General features: G+C 37.9%; 1 protein-coding gene across 3 annotated transcripts in view; it reads right to left on the minus strand.

Annotated features, from left to right (window-relative positions):
• The window catches only part of LOC100643169 (bifunctional heparan sulfate N-deacetylase/N-sulfotransferase), a 368,987-nt gene that overhangs the window by 8,238 nt on the left and 335,038 nt on the right, over positions 1–25,711 (minus strand). For all 3 annotated transcript variants that reach the window (XM_048409530.1, XM_048409529.1, XM_020864817.2), the window contains 2 exons: positions 9,762–10,014; positions 7,483–7,674 (listed from right to left, as the gene is read on the minus strand). In XM_048409530.1, coding sequence (XP_048265487.1) covers positions 7,483–7,674; positions 9,762–10,014 — 445 coding nt within the window. The remainder of the gene's footprint in view (positions 1–7,482; positions 7,675–9,761; positions 10,015–25,711) is intronic.

Genomic DNA, 25,711 nt, shown 5'->3' on the forward strand with positions numbered 1-25,711 from the left:
GTATTAAACACGCTTCTTCGTTGTTTTCAGTGAACATAATTGAAATATTAAAATTGTCTTCTGTTTAGACATATCACAAAAGGAAAAAATAATACAGTGGAAAAATAGAATTATTCTAATTATACACGATCATCTTCGAATGTAACTTTTGCATTGTTTGAATCATTTGCATTCGATTCGTTGTAAAATTATATAACATTCCATGTAGTTTTATAACAAATCTATCGCACCAAATTTCTTTCTCCTAGCATCAAGCAGAAAGTCACGTTTTTTTAATGGTTCTATTAAACGTAGCTGAAAGATTATTTCGAATTTCAAGCTCGTCCACTACATGGAAAAATATGTGCAATTGCAATGCTTACAATTAAAATAGATTGGATTCTATCCGTTCCCTCTTTGTTTTTACGTTGTGTGAAGCACGTTGTCAGTAAGCACCAATTTATCGAACGACCAGAAGATGTTAGTCCTTTCAAGTATGAAGCTGTGGAAGGTTTAAATAGCTCGATTGGCCAGAGAAATTCTCCATCAAACGAAGAGAATCTAGCTTTCGAATCCGATCGGGGGAGATTCGATTCTTTTCCTACTCGTGAAAGCGAACGTTTCCATCGATAATCTTCTTTTCGCCAAACAAAGCGGACGCTTTATCAATCGAATTTCAAGCTCGTTTGCTTCAAACGGCCATAAAGAAACTGTCGAGACGTTGAAAGGAGCGATTCATCGGCGGCTTCGTGTTTTTCCAAAAAAGATAAACGAGCGCCTAGTGATCGATCGCCGAGATACGGTTCGAAGACTTTATCTCTTCTCTCGGTCGTTGCTCGCTGACTATTCCAAATTCAAAATTTCATTGAGGCGGTTTGCTGTAATGACATACGTATCAGGTTTTCGCTGACAGGTAAAATGGTTTCTTCAAAAATCCAGACTTATTGTTTAGCGGTACATGCATATCTATTTATACGCATTCTTTTACTGATTCTTAATGTCCGAGATGTTTAATTTAATTTTTAATCTGCTGTTAATCTTCGTACTATCATCTTTAATGATCAGAGCTACGCTGATAGCCAATAAGACGATGTCTCTATGTAAAAACACATTTAACACTCCATCGCAAAGCTGTTATTAATCGTGATTGGCACAGCGATACTTTTGTGACTCGAAGAATCGCATATTTTCAGAAAATAGCTGAGAATTACGATCGATACTTGTTACACGTTCTTTCGAGAGAACTTGTCGTTCATCAAAGATGCGGCTCATAGCCGTGACGCATCCTGTAAGCGAAATATAAATTGGCAGCGCGAATAGCGACAAACGAAGCAGGGGCTACGTCGATGCTCATTAATCGAATGAACCAACGGCTGATTGGGTTCTGATTTAATTACCTGGCTACCTGTGATCCGTGAATCTCCGGCCTACCAGCCGTAGCTACGTAATGGGGTTATCAGCGAGATTATTATTGTTGTTTACTGCTAACAAGCTCCGCTCATGGCGACCGTTTCAAAACGCAAGCCGGTCAACCGAGAATTCCCTGCCTGGTTCTATCGCAATTAACAAATTGCCTGTTAGGGAATATCTTGAATCGACGGCGGACACGCGTATGGAGATGTGTAAGTATACAATACGAAGATACATTTCGTGGATCAACAAACAAATGTTCATTCAATGGAACATCAATACGTACTGTAATTAAAATTTCTTTGAGAGAATCGTCAAGAAAATTTTTTACTTAGATAAATTAATCTCTTTTACAGACGAGTTGATTCAGGTCAGAGGATGATCATTAACTTCTATTCTTTTCTAGAAAAATTATACATACATTAGTGTCAAAGTTAACTACTCGTGAAAGATTTTCATATACTCGGGAATATTTATTCACAGTGATATTCATCGGCACTTAACTTGAATTCAAGGAAGACTAAACTTTAAGAAGTTAACGGTGGTTTTTCAATGTTTCTTCAAATTTTATTCAATGAGTACTTTATAAGCGAGTGATTTTTAATATATTAGGGAAACTTTATCATAGTCTACGGACTTTTAAAAATAATTAAAATAAATAATGCTAGGTTACTTCCAAACTTACTTGCGATACAAAAATCGCTAAAAGCGATCAACTCGACGATCTATTATTTTCTTTTAGCTACCAGCCTAATAAATCATATCGCGTTTCTAAAAACTCGTTAAAACCTACTTTAATGAATATTTTCTCCCCTAATACGTCTCGCGCTGGTCACAAAAAAAGATATCTTTTCGATTTTACCATTTGATGTAGAACAATTCGTATAATAATTATACGAAGATACATCTTCATTTTCAATTGTATTTATTTCTTGTATCGTATAGTTATAAATAAAAATACATAAACTTTCGTGGACGGCCGAATAAGTTTCATGTTTACGAAAACGCAGTGTAAAATGTGTCATTGTTAGTTTCTACTGTTAGAACATTGAACTCGATTGTTCGAAAAACAGGAAGGAGATCTACGACAATTGGATAAAGAATAGAATCACCTTCCTCTTAAGAAACTCTTTGTCGTCGTATATCTACAAGAAATTCATTGTTGTTTAGGAGGAAGATACAAGTCGACGATAGGAAAGATTTATTATCGTCGCCGGAAGAACTTAGCAGAACACTGCCATCCTGCGTCGTAAACCGCTTCATTACACGCAGACTTTGTAATACCCGAGAATTTTGTGTAGACAGAGCAATTGGGTGACACTGTCGAAACGCATAAATCATTCGTGTGTGTTACCGTATTTCAGCTGGCCTAGTCTTAATTTCTATCGTCGTGAAGCCATTATTTAATCGTGGCCGCATATATTTTCAGAAAATAGCTCAAAATCTTTTACTCTTATGACCGTCGATAATCTTCGTAAGTAACAATGGTTTCACGTTACTTTTTGACGATTGTCAGCATGCTTTCTACGCGCAGAATTTCTATGGTTGTAAAGGTTCTAAATTTACCTCCGCAGTGAGTATTTCTACGGCTGTTCCAGTCCCTAAATCTACTTACATCCGCCCACTACTAGGGTTGCACGATCCCTAAATCTAAGTGCTCAAGTGGCACGCAAGTGCCACGGTGTTACCTGCTACATATAGAAGCACAATTGTAACCTTGCGATATAGATACTTGGATACTATAGATACTTTTTGTCAAATATACTTAATCGATTATTGACGAAACTAAAATTGTTCGAAAAGTTCATATAAATACATAGACGTTGCAACATAGACAGGATTTGCCTTAAATTATTTTTAGATTATCTGGACACTCGTTTGTCTTTCATAAAATATAATTTCATTTCAAAATAACGGTCTTTAGCGCGTAATAAAAGATTATCACATGGTAAAATTGATGTCCCAAGTTAATATGCAATAATTCGACCATACCATACTTCAGGTTATTAAATAACTAAATTTTGAACGAGGTAAAAAAGATCCTCCTACACTAATACTAAGACTACTCTGTTATCGTTCTACGTTATTTGCCATTAATTATAATAAATAGGAGCTGAGAATCGATTAGAATGATCGAAGATATAAATATTAATAATTAAGAAATTTAAATTACACCCTGCGAATGATACAGTTGAGATTAGAAGAACGACGACGTAATGAAAAATCATGCAAAGTTGACGTAAGACGAAGCAGATCCATGCACGACTACGAGGTGCTCGGGTAGAAGCAGATGATATCACGTCTAGACCGTTTGTTATATTAGACGAATATTTCCTGTTTGCGTGGCGTGGGGTTTCTTCGCGTTGAAGAAGATCCGCTGTCTTCTTCGCGTCTACATTTTCGTGTTCTATACATCACCGGTGCTTTCATCCGGTGCGCGCTTGCTTCCGGCCGAGCCTTTACAACGCCGTGGAATCTTGCAATCGCGAATTCCTACACGAATGTAAAACGGCTGATGAAACAGCTTTACAGATTGTCTCGGGCCCGCTTGCACTCTGCTTCGTCCCTGTGATAGTCCCCTTTCGTTTCCTTAATTTTTTCCTTTGTATTTTTACGAACTTCCTCTCAGCTCGTTTAAACTCTAAATTTTTCTTCTTTTTAATATTCTTCCTCTGCCATGTGTCTCTCCTTTTTTGTTTCCATTCCTACTCATATTCTACCGATATTTTTGTATTTTACTCTCAGCTTTGTCTAATTTTCACTATTTCACATCATAGCTTTTTGGTCGTTTTTCGGTCCTGTTTAGTCTGTCCTTCCTTTCGCCCTCCTTTTCATTGATTTTCTCATTTCTTTACAGTTTCTTATTCCTTAGTTTCTTACTCTCTGCCATTGCTCCGATGGTTCCATCTAACGTTTATAATCTTAGCGTTAAAACCTGCTCCTTCCTGCTAATATGTTTCCTGTGACATGCGTCTTATCCTTCTCGTTTCCATTCCTACCAATATTTTATTATTTTTTTATTGTATCTTCAGCTTCGTGTAATTCGCATTATTTCACATTATTCTTGCTTCGTCGTTGCTTGGTTACTCCTTTGACCCTCTTCTCTTCATTTCTATAATTTATTCCTATTTTATCCCGCTTCTTATTAACTTTCTTATTTCTTTACAGTTCCCTACAATTTTAGTTTTACAACTCGTTCTTCTTGTATATTGCTAAAGTTTTCTACTCTTTTTTCGCTTTTGTTCTAAGAAACTCTTATTATTTTTCCCTTCTAGATTCCTGTCAGCCTTATTACATTTATTCTCGTATATTCACCTCCTTCTCTCATCTGAGCGGCGTTATTCTCTCCTTGGTACTCTCATTTGCTCTCTTCGCTTCTTATCTGTGTTACATCGAGCCCGGTACTTCTCTTCATACTCGACACCACCTCCTCACCTTTGTACCTGCACTCTTCCATCTTCATTTTCGCAGAAGAGATTCAAGGCTCCGGTTCGTAGGATGAAACTGGGGTGGCGTGCACGCGACTTCACATTTGTTTTCGTTTCCGCGGACTAACATTTCTCAAGAAAATGAGAGTCGCGACAAAGTCTGAAAGGGTGGCCCGGAGGCGGGGTAGTTCTGAAATTTCCATTAATATCGCAACAATTCTACCGTATAACTTAATATTTGATTTAATTCGAGATTTCCGTTTGCACGTCTCATTCCGCTATTATCGTAACATTATTATATTTGCCGTTTGCGTTTTAAGCTCCAGCGATTTCTATATTAAAAGAGGGATTAAAATGAAAAGTCGGCTCTGGAATTATTAATTCGAATACTCTTATTCTCCTTTATTAACAGATTTCTTTCCTTAGGTGTTATTTTTTATGGAAATTTCATTTCCATGGAAATGTGCATTTGTAGGTCTAATATTTGTTTAATACTAATGAATTTAAAAGATTACACGATACAAAGATACGAAGATATAATAATAGCGTTATATGTTTCAATTATTCTTCTCACACATATCAAAATATTTTCAAAAGTTCATCATATTCCTGCACATGTTCCTCTGCCTGTTATTTTCTTCTTTTTGTATTTTTACACTGAATAGTTATCAAGAATTGAATGATCTGCATTATCTTCTTTCAATGTGCATCAACTCAACCATGAAGAATTTAATTTATCAAAATTAAATTGTGTATGCCACTACAATTGTTCTTGTCATTTCAAATTCCCTATATTGTCTAGATTCTCTTCACATTCAAAAGTATTATCGAGCGACGATAGTCAGGGAGGAGTTTCGTGAAACCAAACGTTGTTATCGACCAGTTTAGTCATTCCATCCTCTACTTGGTCCCGAGCAAACTGACCAACGCACGGAGGTCAATAGCAACGGATTCAGGTATCGTGTTCTCATCTCCGCAACGTTTACCGCGTTTGGACCACGTGGTATAGATTCTGACAACATTCGACAGAGCGAATCGGAGATCGGAGGCAGCTGTTTCCATTTCCGCGTCAAAGGGAATTAGGAAAAACCCTCGATGTTGGACGAAAGGTGTTAATTAAAGGTACATTAAACGTAGACCTCAGGAGAACACGTCACGTTTCTCATATATCTCATAAAGGAAGAATTTTCAAATTTAATATAAAATAAAAATATTTTATAATTTCTGTAGCTTTGTTTGGTTTTGTTATTAAATGCGTATTTGTCTTTGCCACTTCGTTGAATGTTTTAAAAATATTATTAGTATCTTATTAATTCAAGTAAACGTGAAATATCATTACGAAATTATCAAATTGTACAAGAATTATTATGTCATTTGGGACGTTGCACTATACAGATTTCATGCAACCAATATTATGTGTAAAGAAAGTTTCGAAGGAAAGCGTTCGTTAATGAAATGTATGACCAGGCAAACAGTGGAACAAAAAGCGAGGTGTATGGACAGAACAACGGGACGCACAATCGCATTTAATTAAACGAAATTCGCATTCCGCCGTTACTTTGTACATTAACAATGCAGGTATTAATTAATAATCCGAGTAAGAAGCGGCTTTTTTCTGTTTGAATTTTGTCTGGCGTTACGAAACTCGGCATCGGGTCACGGCCTCTACAAAAGATCAACGTTAACCCCTCACCACCCCGTAAAATAGCTCGGGGTTGGAAAGAACCCTGATGCACGTATATTTTTCCTGACCGACTGAGAAAGGCTGGGATATACCTCTTTTGTAGGTTGTAATTAATATTCTTCGCAATTATGTTAGCGACTCAAGGTCGGACAAAGCGGCCCAGATTCTGATGAATTTACGGGATGAGGGCGAAGAGAGCTTTGCTAACTGCGAGAAGAAAAGCGATAAACAGGAGGCACGTTAATTAATTTGCTAATTAGGAAAGGCAAGTTAGCGTCGATCGATACGAGTTAGAGATTCCACTGCACCCCTTATATTCTTCGTGATCGCGCTGAAAGACGTTTCTTGCGTTCCGTGGTGTTTTTAATTTTGGCTCTTAATTCGTGTAATTTAAATTGAAGGCGAACGTGGAAACCTTCTTAATCTTTGCAAGCATTGAATACAATGAAAATGAATGCCGGTTAATACAGAATTAAAATTTAATATTACGTTATTCTGCAAATAATACAATTTTCCTGAGAGCTGAAAAATGGAAGTCGTCAGAGAATGGAGGATTTTTAATGAAATATGCTACGTACGAGTAATCTTCGCTAGGATTCGTTTCTCGTGTATCGACTTTTCTTTGTTCACATTATTTTAAAGGAAGTGGAAGATGGAAAAATTACGTGATTTGTTTCACGCTCGTAATTCTACTTAATTCATAGTGAATCGCAAATTATACAGAAGAATCTTTGCTTAGGCGAATTCACATGCAGGAAATAATTGAATGACTCGACAATTGAAACACAAACCGCTTTAATCGCGTTGTCGTTTGAAAATTCCAACGATTCTCTGCGATATCATCGAGTTTACGAAACGTTAGTTATTCCGCAATCTTTCCACGTTCCACCTGTAATTAATCTCGGTCTACGCGAGTAGAACGAGTCGAAACGCGGAAGAATGCGATGGATAGAAAAGCATCTTGTGAATCGTGTGTCTCACCTGAATGACAGTCGCTAGAGGACTTTTATTGGCCGGGTAGTCGAGGCTGTCCCGATGCGCCCAAGCCAGCGGTTCGTAGGTGCTGTGATTGGCCTGAAAAATGGTCCAGTCACCGCCAGGAAGTGGTCCCCAGGCTGTTTCTCCGGATCTGGTTAATCGCAGGATAGGGGACGCCGCGTTCAGCTGTGCATCCTGAGGGAGGAAAGACCGATCTCATTTTGTCTGTTGTTCGAACGCTTGTCGACAATACGTGAGTCGTTTCCTGATCCTTTTTTCGCTTTCCCGTAGCTTTACGAGAGAGTAAAAATCGAAAATATTGCTATGTCCGTCTCGAGTCTGTTATGTATACTATTTGCGTACCAAGAATTGTTCTGTTTGTTTAAAGAGAAAAGATGATGCTTAGTACCGTACTGATCGAAAATATCCTACTTCCGTTTTTAGTCGATCACGTTGAGATACAAAATGATAGGATGACAATGACAATAAGTTTATAAATGGAGCACACGAAACTTCATCACAAACTAATACTAAAAGATTACAGTGTAGGTGAAATATGGAAGTTAATATCGAGGTTGCTGTAAGTAGAATGAGTAAGTATCAGACAGCCGTGGCATAATCCGCACTGCGTCGACTTTTCGGACGCATATTTCGGAAGCATATTTCCTACGTATAGGAGACCATGCATCATTAAAGTCGTTGGAAAATTTCTAAGTTACATAGACTCTTATGATAGAAGATCGATACTATAGTCTACTTTATTGTACGTCAAACGACACTGATCTTCTGGAAACATATTTTGTATCTTTAAGGAACCACCTGTGTTGTGTGTCTCGTGAAACTCAACATATATCATTTCGTTAAATTTCCAAGCTACGATTTTCATACTTTTATCAGAAGTCTTTCTAACATTCAATACGCACTAACGTACAATACGTGTACAAATGTCTGAGGCTTACTTCTCAAGTTGCAAATGATTTAACTTTACGTTAGAAATATACCGAATCAGTCGATGAACTTATTCTGCGTGTTATTCACATTTATCTCGTTTCGTGTTGCTCTCCTTCTTTAATCTAGTTGATAATCCACGATTTAATTTTTAATAGAGCATTTGATTTAATCAGTAACATCGATTCATAAAATCGGTTCATTTAAGCTTCGAAGGAACGAAATTTCATGTTCGCTGAGCTAATACTACTTCGCCGTAACCTTTCGAAAGCTAAGAGAAACAAGGACAGAAATGTACGAGCGATTCAAGTAAATCGCGTGTCGCTGGAACGCTGAAAGAAAGGAGCAAATCGTAGGATAATACCGGCAGTAATCGCAACATGCAGACACGCGCGATTTCACGCCGCATGCAAATTGATTCACCGTGGCAACCTTTTCCCGCGAGCCGTCAAAGCGGCGTTTGTCGTATTGCTGCCGGCAAATAGCGTTTCCAGTTTCCAGGTATTGATGCTTTTATTACAACGTTTCGACGGCCTTTCTTACGAAGCTTCCTGGCGGCGTAGCAATTTTTCTACGAAATAAACTTGCAGCCGTTTCGTCACGGCAACGGAGATTGCCAATCCGAGCTCGCCACGCGATCAGGTTTCCTCTCGTCTTGTCCAACAACCATCCCAGCTCAAAAACGTTATCGCGACAAAATTTATTTTCCGTCGGCCAATAAAAACTACCGACACTTCGTGGCCTCTGTGGACACGTTTCATTTTAGAGAATTGCTTCCGCCGGACGTGATCGCAAGATCGATCGAGAGAATCCTTTCGAATCTTCTTTCAGCGTTCGAAGCAAGTTTTTACGCTTTTTGGGAAATCGTAGTTTTTCCTTGTCGCAAATCGTGAATGTGTTTAGACGCGTAGTATTGTAGCTTTAAAAATCGTAAAAATGAAAGTATATGATGACAGGCGAGAGAAATTAGGAATATTGGACAAATTGTAGAACTGTCTTTAGTCGGTTACCATATAGAGAGTTTACTTTAGTTTGTTACTTGCTCAAACTATTGGATTGTCCCGAAAGTGTCTTCCTTTCGCAAACGTGTTTTTTACAACAATACACCTTCGTACAAACGTTAAACCAAGTTTGTGAAATGTCGCGATGTTTATCTCAACAGAACAAAATGGATCGTACGTAATTCGACAAAATAATATAAAACAAAAATCGTCGTACGTCTATTATTTCCTCATAAAACGAAAGAGACAATGGTTAAAATGACAATATCCTTGGTTTCACTTATCTACATTTCTTTAGTTCTGTTTGATATTTAATCTATTTTTCGAACGAACCTTCAGTCTGAGATTAGTGTGCACAAACAGAGGAAATCCCTTCAGCTGTGCGCCGACGAGACTTTCCTCGCCGGACGGCGCGAAACCCACGATGCCAACCGAGTACTCTCTGCAATATTTATCTAGCAATTCGCGATTCCACTTATCCATCTGCAGGTACTTGTTCAGGTTCTCGAAGATCAGAACCCCGTATCGACCTTTGTCCAGGTTTGTCAACACGGGTAGGGACTTGCCAGCTACTTCCAGTTTGTATCTGAAATCATATTTCGTTTCACGTTAATTCGTATCCTTTTACTTGTATAATATTGTAAAAACACATCTTATATCGGTGTCTACACTTTCTCTTGTAGTAGTAAATGGTTTTGTTAAAATATTGAATTTCTCCTATTTTCTCAATTTTTTCCTTTATCTTCTTAGTTATGTCTATTCGTTTTCTATCAAGGATCGAACGTATTTATATAATTTATTATACTTATTATATTAGCAATTGTATATTATTTTTTATTTTTAATTACAGTTAATCGTTTTATCACTATTTGTCCGAAGACAATATTTGGTTGTCATATTTGTTGGACTTTATTAAAGTCGGGACTCTAGCATGAATAAACCGATTTCCTATACTATTTTCAAAAACACGATGGATAGAACGAGAAATAGAGCGAAATTCGTTACAAAAATTCCACCTATACAATTCGAGAACCGTTGGACTCAAAAAGTAATCCATAGCCTCACATATAGACCAATCAAAAAACATGATATGCCCCAATCAAAAAACACGTTATGCATCACTTCTCTATATATATCAGTGGAATACAAATATAAAAATTAATAAAAACAGCGATCATGAAAAGATGAAACGATAACTTGGTATTCACCGTACCAACTTTTTTCATACCTATTTCATTCCATTGTATTTAATGTAATTATTCGTTTTCCAGTTGGTAAATTTAAATACAACTATATAATAAATTCAAATACCGATCGGATTTTACATCTGTAAAATAAATGTCGTTTCCTAGCATCGAACTGTAGGATTATAACAAAATATGCGACACTTCGTCAAAGTTTTAAAACATAAATCGCCAAGATCGTTCAGACGTTAATAATAAATTGTCGATTACCATTACGATAATTGCGAATGTTTATACATTTACGAAGAATTTAAGGATGGAAAAATATACATAAGTATTACGCGAAACGCCGTGCAAGACGAGAAGAATTCATTTAACTGCAATAGGAAAGTTCCAGGCGAGTCGGTGGAAAAGAATTCGCCAAGCTTTTACGCGCAATATCCTCGTGTCAACGATTCCCGGAGGTTCCGGCCTCTGGAGGATCAAGAGTGACGAGACTGGAATCCCTGCCTTAAACTTCTTCCACCGTTCCTTCTGATTCCCTTCGTGAGATTATGCAACAAACCAAGGATCGCCGCGGAGTTAACGCGTCCCTCGAAACGGAATAAACGTCTCCTTCGTCCCTGTGTTTGCGTTTCACCCTGCTCTTTGCCACCCTTTCTGGCCGAGTCTCTTCCGTTTACCAGCCATAAACCATTTGGCCAGAGAATATTTAGACACGGCTGTCGTTTCGTGGAGGATAGGCCTGGCCGATACTCGTTACGACAATTTCAATCCGCCTCGATGCTTGCTATCGGTTATTTAAAACAAGGACAGGGGTAATAAATACGAGGGAGAAAAAATGGAATATCGATGGAAAAAGAAGCGGCGTAACCAGACTCGAGTCGTTATTGTTAAACGATAAAACAGGGACACTTTTATCGAAATCCCATTTACGCGGCATCTGAAACGTTTCGAGAATAATAAAGCAATTACACGTATAATGTACCTTTACATTTTTGCTACGGGCATCTCGCCTCTTCTCACTTTTTCTTTCTTTCTTTCGTGTTCTCCCTCTCCCTTTCTCTCTCTCTCTCTTCCTCTTTCCCGTTCTCGTTCATATTCCCCGTGTTTTATGCTTTTTTCTTTGTCTCGTTCATTTTACCTCGCGGCTTTTTTTTCTCGATTTTTAATAACGTTCGAACCGGGGTCCATCGAACCGTTCATCCACACGAATACCGATGGAATATCAGAATTTTTATTCGAGCACGCCTGCTTTTTATTCGGTCTGCTCGTCCGATAAAACGACTTTATCGTCGAAATAAACCGATGAGCCCCGTCGATCGTGCAGGATATTCCGAGGTGTTTCGCCAAGAATGCGACGAGGCTTTTTAAATTTATTGGTTACGCGAAACTGTACGGAAAACTGAAACGGAAAACTATTTCGAACGCGTAAGAATTCGTATACATAACGTGCAATAACACACAAGAATTCTGACAGGAATTTTTATTCGCGACTTAAATAATTTCACAAATGCGATACAAAATAACAAGTTGCCGCAACAAGTGTATAGCAACTTCGTAAAATAAACGTATTGCCCATCAAATAGATTACACTTAATCGCAGAAGTCAATCGACTACTTTACCCAGATACTTTAATTACAGCCTCCTGCAGCGCGTCACTCTTCCACGGTTCTAATTAACCAATGATCTCGCCATTAAACGCTTCATGGCTACATCTTCGTATTACAACCTTTCAAACACTTTTACTTCTTCTGCTCAATCGCGTTAACACGTTAAATACGCATGGTTCCACGCTGGTGTAATGTCAGAACATTTCCAAAGACGGTTGACGCCACGTGGTGTCATCAGCAGTCTTCTAACTCCTTATGTCCCTGACTCGCTTTAGTTTCGATCAAAAAGGAAGATTCTTAATATCTTAGAAAAATCTTTAACATGAAATTCCGACGAAACATAACGCACGTCAATGTTTCAGAAATTTTTTAACAATACAAAACTACGATTCGGTCGAGAATGTCTCAAAAGGCACAGCAGGTTTAAGAAGGAAAAATTTCAGTCGCATTGAATGGCCACGCGACTTCGATCCTCCGCAGTTAATCCCTTAACCTTATCTGTCCACAACACACGTTCCAAGCGTTTTGTCCGGCGGTAGCTAAAGTCGCCGGTTGAATGTTTTGAGCAACAGTTTTATAACAACCTCGTGAAACTCGGTGTAATTTCGGACGAACACGCTAGATAGGCACCGGTTGACTATCAACAGTTTACGGTTGCGCGTGTTCGCGTGTCACGGCAGAAAATTGCAGTTAACTAATGAGTGAATGCCGGATAATTCAGCGTAGTAATCGGTTCGATAATTGGCAACCGCCCATTAACGACGGCCCGGCAATTTGCCGAGCTAACGAACTGTCATAACGAACTCCGACGTGGCTCTTTTGTTCTTGGCCAGCAATTGCCGCGCGAGGCAATTGCCGACCGTATGCTTGAAACGCGAAAGTATCCTCTGCCGGTGAGAGAAAGGGAGATTTCAACAAAGGTATCGATCGATTGGCTTAACCCTCCCCCTGCATCGAAAAAAAGACGATTCGCTGCAATTAGGAGTGTTTCGAAGTTCGTGTCGCGCGCGAGGATCGGTCAAGCACGCTCGTCAACGAAGATTATGTCCTTCCGTGGTCTCTACTGGTCGAGAAGCTGAGTGAAATAATTGCTTTCACCCCTTGGAGTTTGCTCGAGAGCGTAGAGGATGGTTGGTAATTTGGAGATGGTTTGGGGATGGGGGAAAATTTCTTTGGTTCTTGTGATTATTGCGTTATGTGGGTCCCAAAAAATTTTGATCTACATACGTAACATGATCAGCGTGGTTAGAAGCAATATACAAATGTGAAATAATTCTTTTTTTACTTTGAATTCTTTGACGTACTTGAACTTGTAGAAGGAGATTGCTTCGATGGTACTGATGATTATGGAGCAGTGTTGGTTTCAAAGATTTGAATAACATTAGTATGAAACTAGTGCTACAAACATGTCAATAGATATTTTTTATACTTTGACTAAACGATGATTTAACGATGATACTACTCGACGCATCTTCATAACGTGATAAGGCAATAAGACTTGGAATTAATATTCTTTTCAGTTCTTGTATTTTGTGAAATATACAGCGATTCCAAGCGTTTGATCGACCGCACGAGTTTAATCTTGGCGAATTTCGTTTAATTTATTTCGGTTTTCGTAAAATGTGGTACAAACATGCTTAATTGAATTTATTCGTCCGAGCTCTTAATGATATTCCATAATTTGTACGTTCTATATCTACGCCATCCAGATATGGAAATTTTTTTACATATTCACGATGCAAATAACGCGATGCAAATTATTAAGACCAGCCTCATTATTCACTGAATCCTGCATTATTTTAAACATTACCTGAAATTATCGTGATAATTGAATGCACTATTGATTGACACAACTGCGAGCGTACGGCGGCCGAATTTCCGTCTTGGCAATTAAAACGAAAGATAAAAAATAAAGGAACTACTGTCTCGTAATAAACCCTTGAACGAAGATGTTTCAATTAAACGCGGGAGTCAATCAAGACGACGCTCTTATCTGTTACGTTTCACCGAGTTTCATATTTTAACCTTCCTTGCTATTCTGACGAATTATTCGCGTTATCACATGTAAATATTTAATCATGAAAATTAACATGTTCCACATAAATTAACAGTCGCTTCTCTAGCAAATGACGGTGGTAATGTTTCCCATTTTCCGATCAAAATTCATTAATACGTTCCACATAAAACGTTGCCCAGGATCTGGTTTAATCGACAGGCACTTTGTCCAAATTTCACCGTTCTTTTTCGATAACTGGAACGGTGAAATTCATTCAGCGATAATTTCCAAACATTTCGAGTTCGTTAAATGTTTTATTTTACCTCACATTATTGTAAAATATTAAAAAACGGAATTACGAGGGAAGAATTTTACTTTTGTTCCATCACGCTGTGTAAAAATAGAACGGTGCGACGACAGAGTCCTATTTTTATGTTTACGCATTTATGGAGGACTTAAAATTGCTGAAATCGACAAAATACATAAATGACGCGCTAAAACATAAAATATTCAAAGTACTCGTGATAATTTTCAGTAGGTGAAATATTCTGCGTTCTTCGCACGTTTTATTTTATATTCGGTAAAGTATTTAAAAAAACAGAACGACGTGAGGACAGAGTTCTAGTTTCCGTCGTTTATACGACATTTGAATGCTTAAAAAATATGTAGAATGCACAGACTCAAAGTGGAATAGTAAGAATATTTGCAAACGAATATTACAATCTTGCAGACAAAAAGACAGGAGATGCACATATTATCTAAAGACGTACAAAGAATCCAAGATAAAGTCGTCGTTATAATGTTTAACAAACGAAACGAACCCCTATTTACGTTTCTTCGCATTTAGAAGAATACAAATTTGCTTAAATATTCACCATCTTTTCATCGCATTTACTCTGAAATCGTTTGAAAATCGTAAAACGTTCGAACTCTTTAACTGCCTATTGATAAAATACCGTACAATAATTTAATTAAATGGAAAAATGAGAGGCTCTTTGCCATCCAGAAACGGCTAGAAGATATTCTTCTTGGAGACATTCAAACTGGTATCGTATATAGCTGTGAGAGCAACATCAGGAGACAATAGTGGCCTGGAGGAGAAATAATTTACCCCTGGGGCGTGTTCCAAAGAAGTCGTATTCGCCTCGTAAATTCGGTCCGACGTGTGCCAACCCCGCCCTTCGTCCGGTCTGTTTCCCTCGAGCCTGAAAAGCTCGCTCCGCTGGTTCGTCCTGGGAAAACAACTTCATAATTTTCGGGGACCTTTTTGATTTGGCATCCCTCTGTTACGAAGAACTACGCCGAGAAACGGGAAAATTCCTTCATGCTCTTTGTTGTTCCATTTCTTTCACGAACATCTCGATTATATGGCACTTGGAGGAATTTTTTAAATTAAACCTTACCCTTTGATACATGACCTGAATATAGCCTTCTTTTTCTTCCGTATACTTGTCAATATCTTCTATATATCTTGCAAATAACTCGTATCCATACTAGCGAAGGTACAACATGTTTAATTATTTTCTGTGCTAACAATGTCTTATCCGTTTCGTTTTACGTTTATTTACTTAATGGGGTTTTGAAAATCGAGAAATTTAGTTTGTATCTATTTTGCAATTTTTACTTGCACGATAAACTGTCTAAACTATCTTCTTCTAAATCATAGAAATTTTTTTACATCCCTGTTACATTTGCACTTTTGTGTTTCTGCGAAAGTACAATAAACTAACTTATTCTTCTTCTATAATAATCTTCCATTTACACACGAGCAACATTTATGCATTTTATTTCACTGCTCTTTATTTCGAATAAAATCTATTCTATTTCCAAGAAGGTCGTTTAAAATTCTGTCTACAGTTAAACTTCCTATAATGCACAATCTACGATTAATGTTTCTACAATATGATACGCATCAGGGTTTCGTTTGAATGCTCAGTCTGCTGTGCAGATAGCTGTGAATATATACGACGAGAAAACCTATGTTCTACGGTTTTCATTCTCGATTCTACATGTCACCCGATGGAAACACAGTGGAGATCACGGTAGTTCAGGATTGACAAACAGATCGAAGAAGTCACGAGGAAAGAATCGGCACGGTCGTGCTTCGGAGCTAATCCGATTCGCGAGCGATTCGAAACGAGGGATTCGAGAGTCAAAGCCTCGCGATTCTCGCACGCGTCTTGAATTTAAACGTGGAATCGACTTGCGAGCAGAGCTATTCCGCGCCACGTTCATAGACGTCCGGGATTTCACGTGTTGTTTCTGTATGGTATTATGAGAGAATCGTCGTGTTTCTCTTGGAAAAAGTTTCTCTTCGAAAATAAAGCTTCGAAACGCCCATTTCCTGCTCGGAGTTTTCTTTCAAGATTTGTAAGATTTGTCGATCGTCGCGAGCTACGCGGAATATCGAATTAGGTGAAAAGTTTTGCCGTAGAACCTTTTATCCTAATCATGTTTTCCTTCGGATTTGCAGATAATCGAATAGAAGTTAGTCGTTGTGATTCTTGGTAAAACAAGTCACTTGGCATTCGAAATCTTTTTTTAAACTCTCTGCTCTCTGAGCTTCGAACATTATAGTAGATACTTGGAATGATAAATCGTTTCATTGGAATTGAAAGTCTGCAGATTTTATTATTTATAGTCACTGCTTTATTCCAGAAAAAATCTCGAACTTTGAGATATGTAAGATATTTTTTTAGTCTGAGTAATAGATTAATAAATCGAAATATAAATTTCCAACGTCTTGGTGTATCACTATACGTAGTATTTTTACAGTCGCATAAATTTAATCTTGGAACGCTATAGTGGAATGCTGCATTATCCTACTCATTTTTTTTTATCTATTTCTAAGAAAAATTAGTTTTTTATCTATACATTTTGCCTATCTTCCGATAGGAAAATATCGAGACTATTCGCATAGAGTCTGTTTTACAGATGCTTCTCTCTAATATCCATTTATTTACTTAACAGTACCACCGATTAATCGTCAATTTTCAATCTAACAAGAATACGACTTCACCCTTCGATTAAGCGGTATTAAATGTCAAATTGCATTGATTAGACACAAATCTCTTAGAAATTTAACTAACACAAAAACAAATGTATTATTTCATAAAAGACTCATGATGGTCGATCCCAGTATCTTCGTCTATAATATCTTCGATAGCCTCGAGCGATGCGTAAGCAAGCGGATACGCTTTGAAAAAGTAATTTTAATTAAATAAACAATACAGAAGAATGACAGAAGCTGAGTTCCCTTGCTTAAACAACGGCGGTAAATAACGTCGCGGAGGAAACGCAAGAATCGCAACGAAGGAAGCAACATTAATGCAACCGGAGACGCTCAGATACAGAATAAAATTATTATTGTTCGTTCTGGAACTGTTTCCCCGTTACGCTGCATATTTACCATGCTTTCATATTAATAACTAGCTTCAGGTGAGAGTAGACAAGTTTGATGCAGTTTCAACGTGACGTTGCTAACGAAGTTCCACGCTTCTCGATCCTCGACTATCGTTGTCGTCGTCGTTGTCGTCGTGTCTGGCTGAAAGTTTCCCTCGGAAAAGGAAAGGGAAACAATTTGTCCGATAGTTTCGCGAGCGTGTTTAACTCGAACGTTTTTAACGATCTCCTCTGCCAGGCTCTTTCGAATCGAACCGGAGACTCCTGGCAAAAGTTTTTCTCTTCCTCGTGCTACTTCAACGTTACGACCAAGTCAAGTTGATTTACATGAAAGAAAAACGCGGGTGTACAGTGTTTGCTCGTTGTTTTCTGTTTCGTTCAATCAATTTGCAATTTTATCATCTACTGCAAGGGAATTTCCTTTGCTTATGAAAGAGGAAGAAAGGATTACGAGTGGAATGAAGTTTTTTCAGTTTGATAAAGTGGAAATGATTAACCTTTAACTGCTTTCACGGTTCTCGAAATATAAATATCGTAATAATTTCATTTCTGCGTAATACGTAACGTCGAATGTCTTAGTAATCTTTCGTTAGCTTAAATTTCCTAATTTCTTTATATTATCATTGAATGCATCGAATAATTGTAAATTGAAAAATATACTAAAACAATACAATTGTTCTACAATGTGATGAAGAAAGAATGTTTTATAATTATGTATTATTTACAACTTCTCATGCGTACGATATAATATATAATACAAAGGAAAGATTTCTTTTAGGCTGCGGTATTTGCATTTTATCGCAGTAATTTAGGCAAAAATAACTGTGGCTTACGGTACAGTACGGAGAGAATGAAATAATTTTTGTCGGAACGTTGTCGTATAGGTTAACCTGCTGCAATATACCGCGGAATGGCCGTGATATAGCTTCTGTATTATAAATTAATGTAATAGTGGCGCGTTGAGGTAATGAGATACGCTTAAGAAAGATTAACTATATGATGCAGACAGGTCTCCAGATTTTGCTGTATTTTAGCTGCACACTTTACGATGAGTTATGATTTCAGCTTCACTTAAGACGATTTAGACCTCACAGATGCTCGTTGGAATGTAATTGTCGAAAGATTGAAATGTTACTCCTATAGCTATTACATTCTTTCCAACAATAGAATCATACCATTGTATTCTAATTAGCGAAAGTTGCTTGTTGGCTTTTTTTTTCTTTAGAAATTTAACTAACTTTCAACGCTAGTACTATCATTGATCGAAACCATCAATTTGTAATTCTTCACAGGAATTTTATACCTTCAACAATGATGCATTTTTTGGAATTTGATCGACTCTTTGTAAAATACACGAAGAAAAGCTCGACTTCACATAACTTGCATATCGTTTACCGTAATCGACACAAGTTTTATACTTTAATCACCGATACTTTTCAAAAATTATCTAATACGTAGAAACTATCCAATAAGCAGATTCACGATATTAATTTACGTTTCTAATCACTTTAAAATGTTTGTATCCTATCTACGTTACAAGATGACTATTATATCTCCTACTACTAACCACCGTATCTGAGTTAACTGATTATCTTCGTGTGATTTATATCGTTGGCATCGTTGTCGATCGAATGGAAAAACGGTCAACGACACGACGTATCGTTTCCTCATCGCGAAACGCAACGCGTTTTCCCAACGGCGATACCACGCGGATTCCTAGCAACGCGGCGGATGGAAATGTAAAAAGTAGAGTCGAAGTGCTCGGCTCGCGAAGTGATATCTTCTCGCCATTGTCGTTTTATTGTAAAGCCTTGGAGAGGGTTGACGTGATAGCGGGAGATTGTCGCCGGTGCGACAGAGGTGGAACAACAATGGTCGAGATAAAGAAAAGTACGCCGGGAGGGCGTTCGAGGACCGTGCAAGAACGAAAGGACGAAACGTACAAGAGGCAGAGCAAGTCGGAGAGAAACAGACGGCTATATCCGTAAACGAGTGCAACGGGAAAAGAAGAGGGGAGAATGTGCAAAAACCGAGTTGGAATAGGAAGGAAGAATACGAGAAACGCGGAGGAGCGTGGAGGATGCAAAAACAACGGAGATTGCGGTGTAAAGAAAATGCAGGAAAGAAACGGGTGAAATGGTTCGATGTAAATGCGAAAAATATTAGGAGAACGGGAAAGTTCGAAACGTTGGATGTTTATAATTTAAAATGACATAGAGCGATTCTAGAAAGGATTTATGTGCATCTTTTTGGCTGCTGATCGCCTTAATCTTACGATCAAGATGTTCGACTGTCTTGTAAATGAATACGAAGGTCTTCATAATTTATTCCATGGAGATGTTCTAAGAAATTCATCTAAGAGATGGAGTGACTGGAATGCGTGCATCAAGTCGGAGAACTCTTCGACATCAAATAAATCCCGTTGCACCCAGAATTAATCAAATGGACGGGACATCTCAATAATTTATCGTAATATACATACTAAGATGAGAAACGAAGAACGAAGAAAAGGACGTGAGAAGAAGAAAGAACGCTTCAAGCGAAGAAGATGCTTCCCTGCTGTTGGACAAGGTGAGCAAACACGATTTACTCTCGATACTTGGAAATGGACTTATCGTCTGCTAGCTGGTTGATGTCCTTCCAGAGACCAAGAAGAACGAGCCAGACGAGACAAACGAGTATACTTCTCGTCAAGAGGATTTGCAGAAGGGGCGACGCCAACTTTGAAGAAGGATAGTACCAGATGAGAAGAATAAGAAGATACGGCCCAGAAGCGAGTCTGGCCTGGTGATGGAATAAAATTCTCGACCCTTTTAAAACTCTGACGTAGGAAATCCGTAGCGGCGTGGCGTCGACGAAGATTCTTGAGAATTTGATCGAAGAAACCACGGCGTCCGCTTACTCGCAGCTATTTCGACGGGAATCGATCTGTCAGCTTCTGCAAGCAGGATCGTTTCGACGACGTCGTCTTCTTCGCGGTTCGTAAGTCCGGTTGGCAATCTCCAGACGACAGAGAATTCGCTTTAGGGGAGCGCGGATGACACCAATTTCTCTCTTTAAATTGGAATCGATCAGGTTTGAAAATACTCCCGGCTCTCTTTCAAACGAACGGACGACCAAGAGACGACAGAATGAAATAGGTATTCTTGAATCTTTGAGTCGAAGAATCTCTGTCACTTAATCCCTCGTTTTAATATTGAACTCCAAGTTTCATTCTCTTTTGTTTCCTTCATTTCGACGAAGGTCCTCTCTTCTGTTTATCGAAGGTTGCTTTGATGGCGATATATCGATATAATTAACACGTTGATTAATTACGAGATAAAAATACATGCGAATTACGAACAGCCTTCGAACGTTATCGAATGTAAATATTTTGGTTATAATGAAATATCGAATGTACATATTTTGGTTATAATGAAATATCGAATGTGATTTGAGTTTCAGAATATTAGAAACTTTGTGGAATATTGCCAAATTACATTATACACCAAATAGAAGTAGGATCATACGTGAAAGACGATTTATTAACCTTTAAACCGCGAGAAGATTCTGCATTGTACTGGGTAATGATTCATTCTTTCGTGAGGAAAATAAAGGGTGAACGAGACGGGAATAAAATCGTTCACGCGTGGATCGTGTGGCGAACTTTATGTCGTGGCCTCGTTGATGATCCTTATCGGGATAAGAGTCCAATTACGATGCGAAACGAAGCTCGTGGAGGAAATGAATCTGACGCGGTGGTCGCGACTGGATGATCTTACTGCCTCAGAATTTTTTTCCACGTAACCTTCGCATCTCAATGAATCTCTTTACTTTTTATCATTCTACTGACTGTTCTATGAACCGTGTTCATATTACTTTATCTTCATCTAATTCTAACGGAAATCTAACTCGAACGTTAGATACAAATAAAAAGTGTAATAAAAATTATCAGCGTCACGAAACCATTAAAACTACATTCGACGATAAAAATTACAAAATTCAATCATATTATCAATACACTAATCTTACATTAAAACTGACTTCGGGAAGAAACGAAAGAATAATAAACGAATAGTACAAAAAGAAACGGAGAAACTCAGTGAAAAATGTATTCACATTAACGGCCGAGGAACCAGTAGAAAAAAATTAAAGGTAGCTAAATTTTGATGAAAGATTAATCCCCTAGGAAGCTGAACTCTTTACAAATACTCGAAACGAAAAAAAAGACAGAGAAACGGGAAAGAAAAAAATTCTACGTTCCCATCCAGTTTCTGGTTGAATAGCGTCTAACACATATTACCCCCTTTCCGGAAGATTAATCGCGAGAAAAAAAAATCGCTGATTTTTATGAATGTTTCGCATCGCTAGTGGAACGTGGCGTGAAACGCTGAAAGGATCCAGACCAGGCCAGATAATCATCTTTAATTATTCCACCGTGCGCGTGTGTAATTTTTTCTGAAAACGTCCGACAAAAAACGGGTGGAAAAAACGAGAAGAAAAAAGGGGGGGAGGGAGGAAAGCTGTCCGGGGAATATTCCGTTTCACGTTTGTGCTGTGTCAGGAGTCGAAAATTCGCAGGACGAGCTGCTGTTTTTTCTTCAGTGTGGACGATGAAGGAGAAGCCGATAAAGTCACCCCGCTTATGCTTTCGGCCTTTTCGTGACTTTTTTTTCGCCTGTCTTTCTTTTTGTCCTCTCGAGACACGCGACAAGAAAAGAAAAAAAAGAGAAGAAACGAAATGGAATCCTCATGGACGGGAGATTAAAACGGGGATCTAGATTCGTAAAACGACGAACAGAGAGCGAGAGAAAACTTGCTGGAAGATTTAGAATTTCAGGTAAATCTCTTCCCCCTTTTCCCTACGTGCTCTATCAACTTATGATGTACGACCATGCCCGCAACGGTAACATATCAACATCTGGATGTTATTTTTAAAAAAGGAATCTTCATTTCAAATGTAATCATTTCAAAGAAAAGATGCTCAATAATTAAAGCACAGCTACGTGCGTTCTATCGACTTAAACTTTACTACTACGCTTGCACGGTGGCATCTGAATATTCTTTCTACAAATATCTCCATCTCAAAGGTAATCACTTAAAAAAAAAAAAAAAGAAGGAAAAAGAAATGTAATACATTTTTTATTTGCTTTTACACTTTTCTACTTACCTTCACATTTTTTCTACTTGGTAATTACCCTGCATAAGGTGTCTCTTTTAAAAATAAGATTTCCTTACTTTTGAAAATGTGAATATCAAAGATAGAAAAAAGTATTGCGCGATATTCAAACATTTAACGTCTGAAAACAACGGTATTTCTCCTTTTTCTACTAACGTTTCCATGTAGAGCCTAATAAAAAATTCATAAAAAAAAGTCGCGGATGTAACGTCTACAAAAAACACAGGAAACATTTCAACGTTCCATCGACACTTTTCACCGGGTTTCTAGCGAATCTATCACAAATCTTCGTTGTTTCACTCCGCCTCTCGTTCTAGTCTATTTTTCTTGCTCCCAGGAGCCAAAGAGCAGTTCTGTGGAGCCTCTTGCAACCCCTAAATGGACCGTCTCCACCTAATCGTCAACAATAACGACCAAGTTCTCTCCCGTATACCCAACTTTGTCTTCTTCGATAGTTACGAAGGCTAACGTTGCGGTGTAACGTGACAATAGGCAATGTAACAACTTCCCCTCACGACTAAATTTAATACAAAGCCATTAGAATTGTGAAAATATCGTAATTTATAATTTCCATGATATAGGTTTACGAGAGTACGTCTTTAAATAATTTTTCTATAATTTCTTACAATATTCTTGCAGAGTTAACGAGAAGTGTCTTATTTTTTCCCTTGTGTTATAATATCTTTTTTCATGTAAAATCTTTCATCCTTATTTCTCTATCGATTTTCCATTTTCCCCCACCAAACTATTATATTTCTTACTAGCTTTCTTTCAAATCCTTACGATGCAAAATCATTTATCAACCAATTTCTTTACTAAATAATTCTTCATTTATTCCTTATATCCTATTCGATCCTTCGATCATACTATGTAAAATTAATTTCCAACAACGCTGCAATCTTCGCGAACAAATCAGAACTTCTCGAGCCACTCAAACTTACATATTTATAACGCCACTCTGTTTCCAGTCTAACTAAACGTATTATCGCTGAACTCGCAAAATTTACCGTTTTCCCGACGCAGTTTGCTATACGATTAATCGGCCAAGGTTCCGTCGATGTCTTCGACGTTATCGTCCTGTCGATATATACCGAGGCTGGCTGCACGTTTATCGACGATGATGCAAATCACGTAACGTGGCTGCGAGACCACGTTATGAGGAATAGCTCGAACCGATGACCGGGGACAGCTAATCGATAGTCGCGTATTTTCGAACCGGTTCGGCCACGGGCAAATTTACGACGACTTCCCCCCTTTTTTCCGTTTCCTTCTACCACCCACACTATCCCTCTTTTTCATCCATCCCCTTTTTCCACGTCGCAGAGGTGAAATTTTTCGAAGCGTCTCCTTTTGTTCGGGGACGCGGTAAATGAAGGCAATATATCGAGAAAATCGAGACGCGTCCAGCGTTCGTTCCAGATAGAGGAGCTCCGATGTGAGTTAAGCTAACTTGGACGGAACCGCGAGTCACGTAACTTCTGATGAACCGATTGTTCCATTTCGACGGTTGAATAGCTTCGAAGAGAGGAATCTTCGAACCAGGATCGAAGTTGCTGCGTTGGTTAACGGCGAGCATCGGCTTTTTGTTGGAAGAGGAAAAATATTTTCCGATCAAAAGGATCGTCTCGGCGTAGATATATTCTTTCGTAGTTACTCGTAATTTAGTAAAAAGCTTCGTTACTCGAGCCGATACGGTAGTAAAAGCATTGTAACGAGAGAATTTTTATACGAAAGACTAATAAATGTTTAACTTTCAATATCGCTGATAAATTTTTAATCGTGTAACAACGCCTATAAAATTTCCATAATAAACTTCTTGTCTTTAGATTGCATACGTTCGGTTCTTTTAGATTTTAGGAAAATGTATCAAAATTCGTAATCCATTTATCAAGCTGATTAATATATTAATAGTTGCGTTTCATTAAAGTGCCAATGAAAATTCCAAATATTTTGCACGACACGCACAATATATTTATGAAAGGTTCGTGCACTAACGAGTCAGTAATTTGTAATTTAGGTTTATAATATTTCAGATTTCGTGTCTACGCATCGAGGACACGGTGTTTTAATCGGGCGTTAAACTAATTGCTACGATTAATTTGTCGTGAAATATGAATTTGTTGTGCATAAGAATGAACATCCGATTTATCGTACGATCACGCATTATTTATTCCGGCCTCGTTCGCTGTTTGATTTACGTTCCATTACGACGTGTCGTCGATATTTACGTTCGCTTCGGCTTTAAGGGAAATAACGGCTCGTGACAACTCGTGAAACTTAACTTTTGTTCCACGATAGGTATTCGATCTACCATTTTCGGTCATGAAATTTCATTCTTTTAATGATATTACGTTTGAATGTCGTTGGCATTCCGATTTACCTTTTTGATATTTAGTTGATCACGATCTGATTTTCCGAGTATATTCTACGTGACAATTGACAGTCCAATTTATTAATTGTAACTGTTGCGAGAGAAAAGATGAACTATTTCACGAAAATGTTTCGTATAAAAATATACCAGAGTTATGAACAATCTTATCGACCTGTCATACCAAATGTATCCTCCTAATCTTAGTAAATTTTAAATAGAACTTTATCTAAGTTATTTGTTATTTACTAAAAATAAAAATATTTTTAAAATGAAATACTTATAAATCAATGATTAAGAACAGGGTAACAAGAATTGTAAAAAAGTCTCTAACAAATAAGCAATACCAGCAACATAGAAAACAAGTCTGATTCTACATTTGAGACGAAGACGTTAAATGAACAGTATTATCCAATGGAATATAAATGAATCCAACCTACGTTTAGAATCCATCAAATTAATAATTAAGCGCTGTAATTACTCTGTTTTGTGCACCCAGAAAACTAATTTCAAGAAAGATTGTTCGAGTATTTTAATCATCCCAGCAGTAACCAAAAGGAT

This window comes from Bombus terrestris, chromosome 10, assembly GCF_910591885.1.
Source record: "Bombus terrestris chromosome 10, iyBomTerr1.2, whole genome shotgun sequence".
NCBI classification, from domain to species: Eukaryota; Metazoa; Arthropoda; class Insecta; order Hymenoptera; family Apidae; genus Bombus; species Bombus terrestris.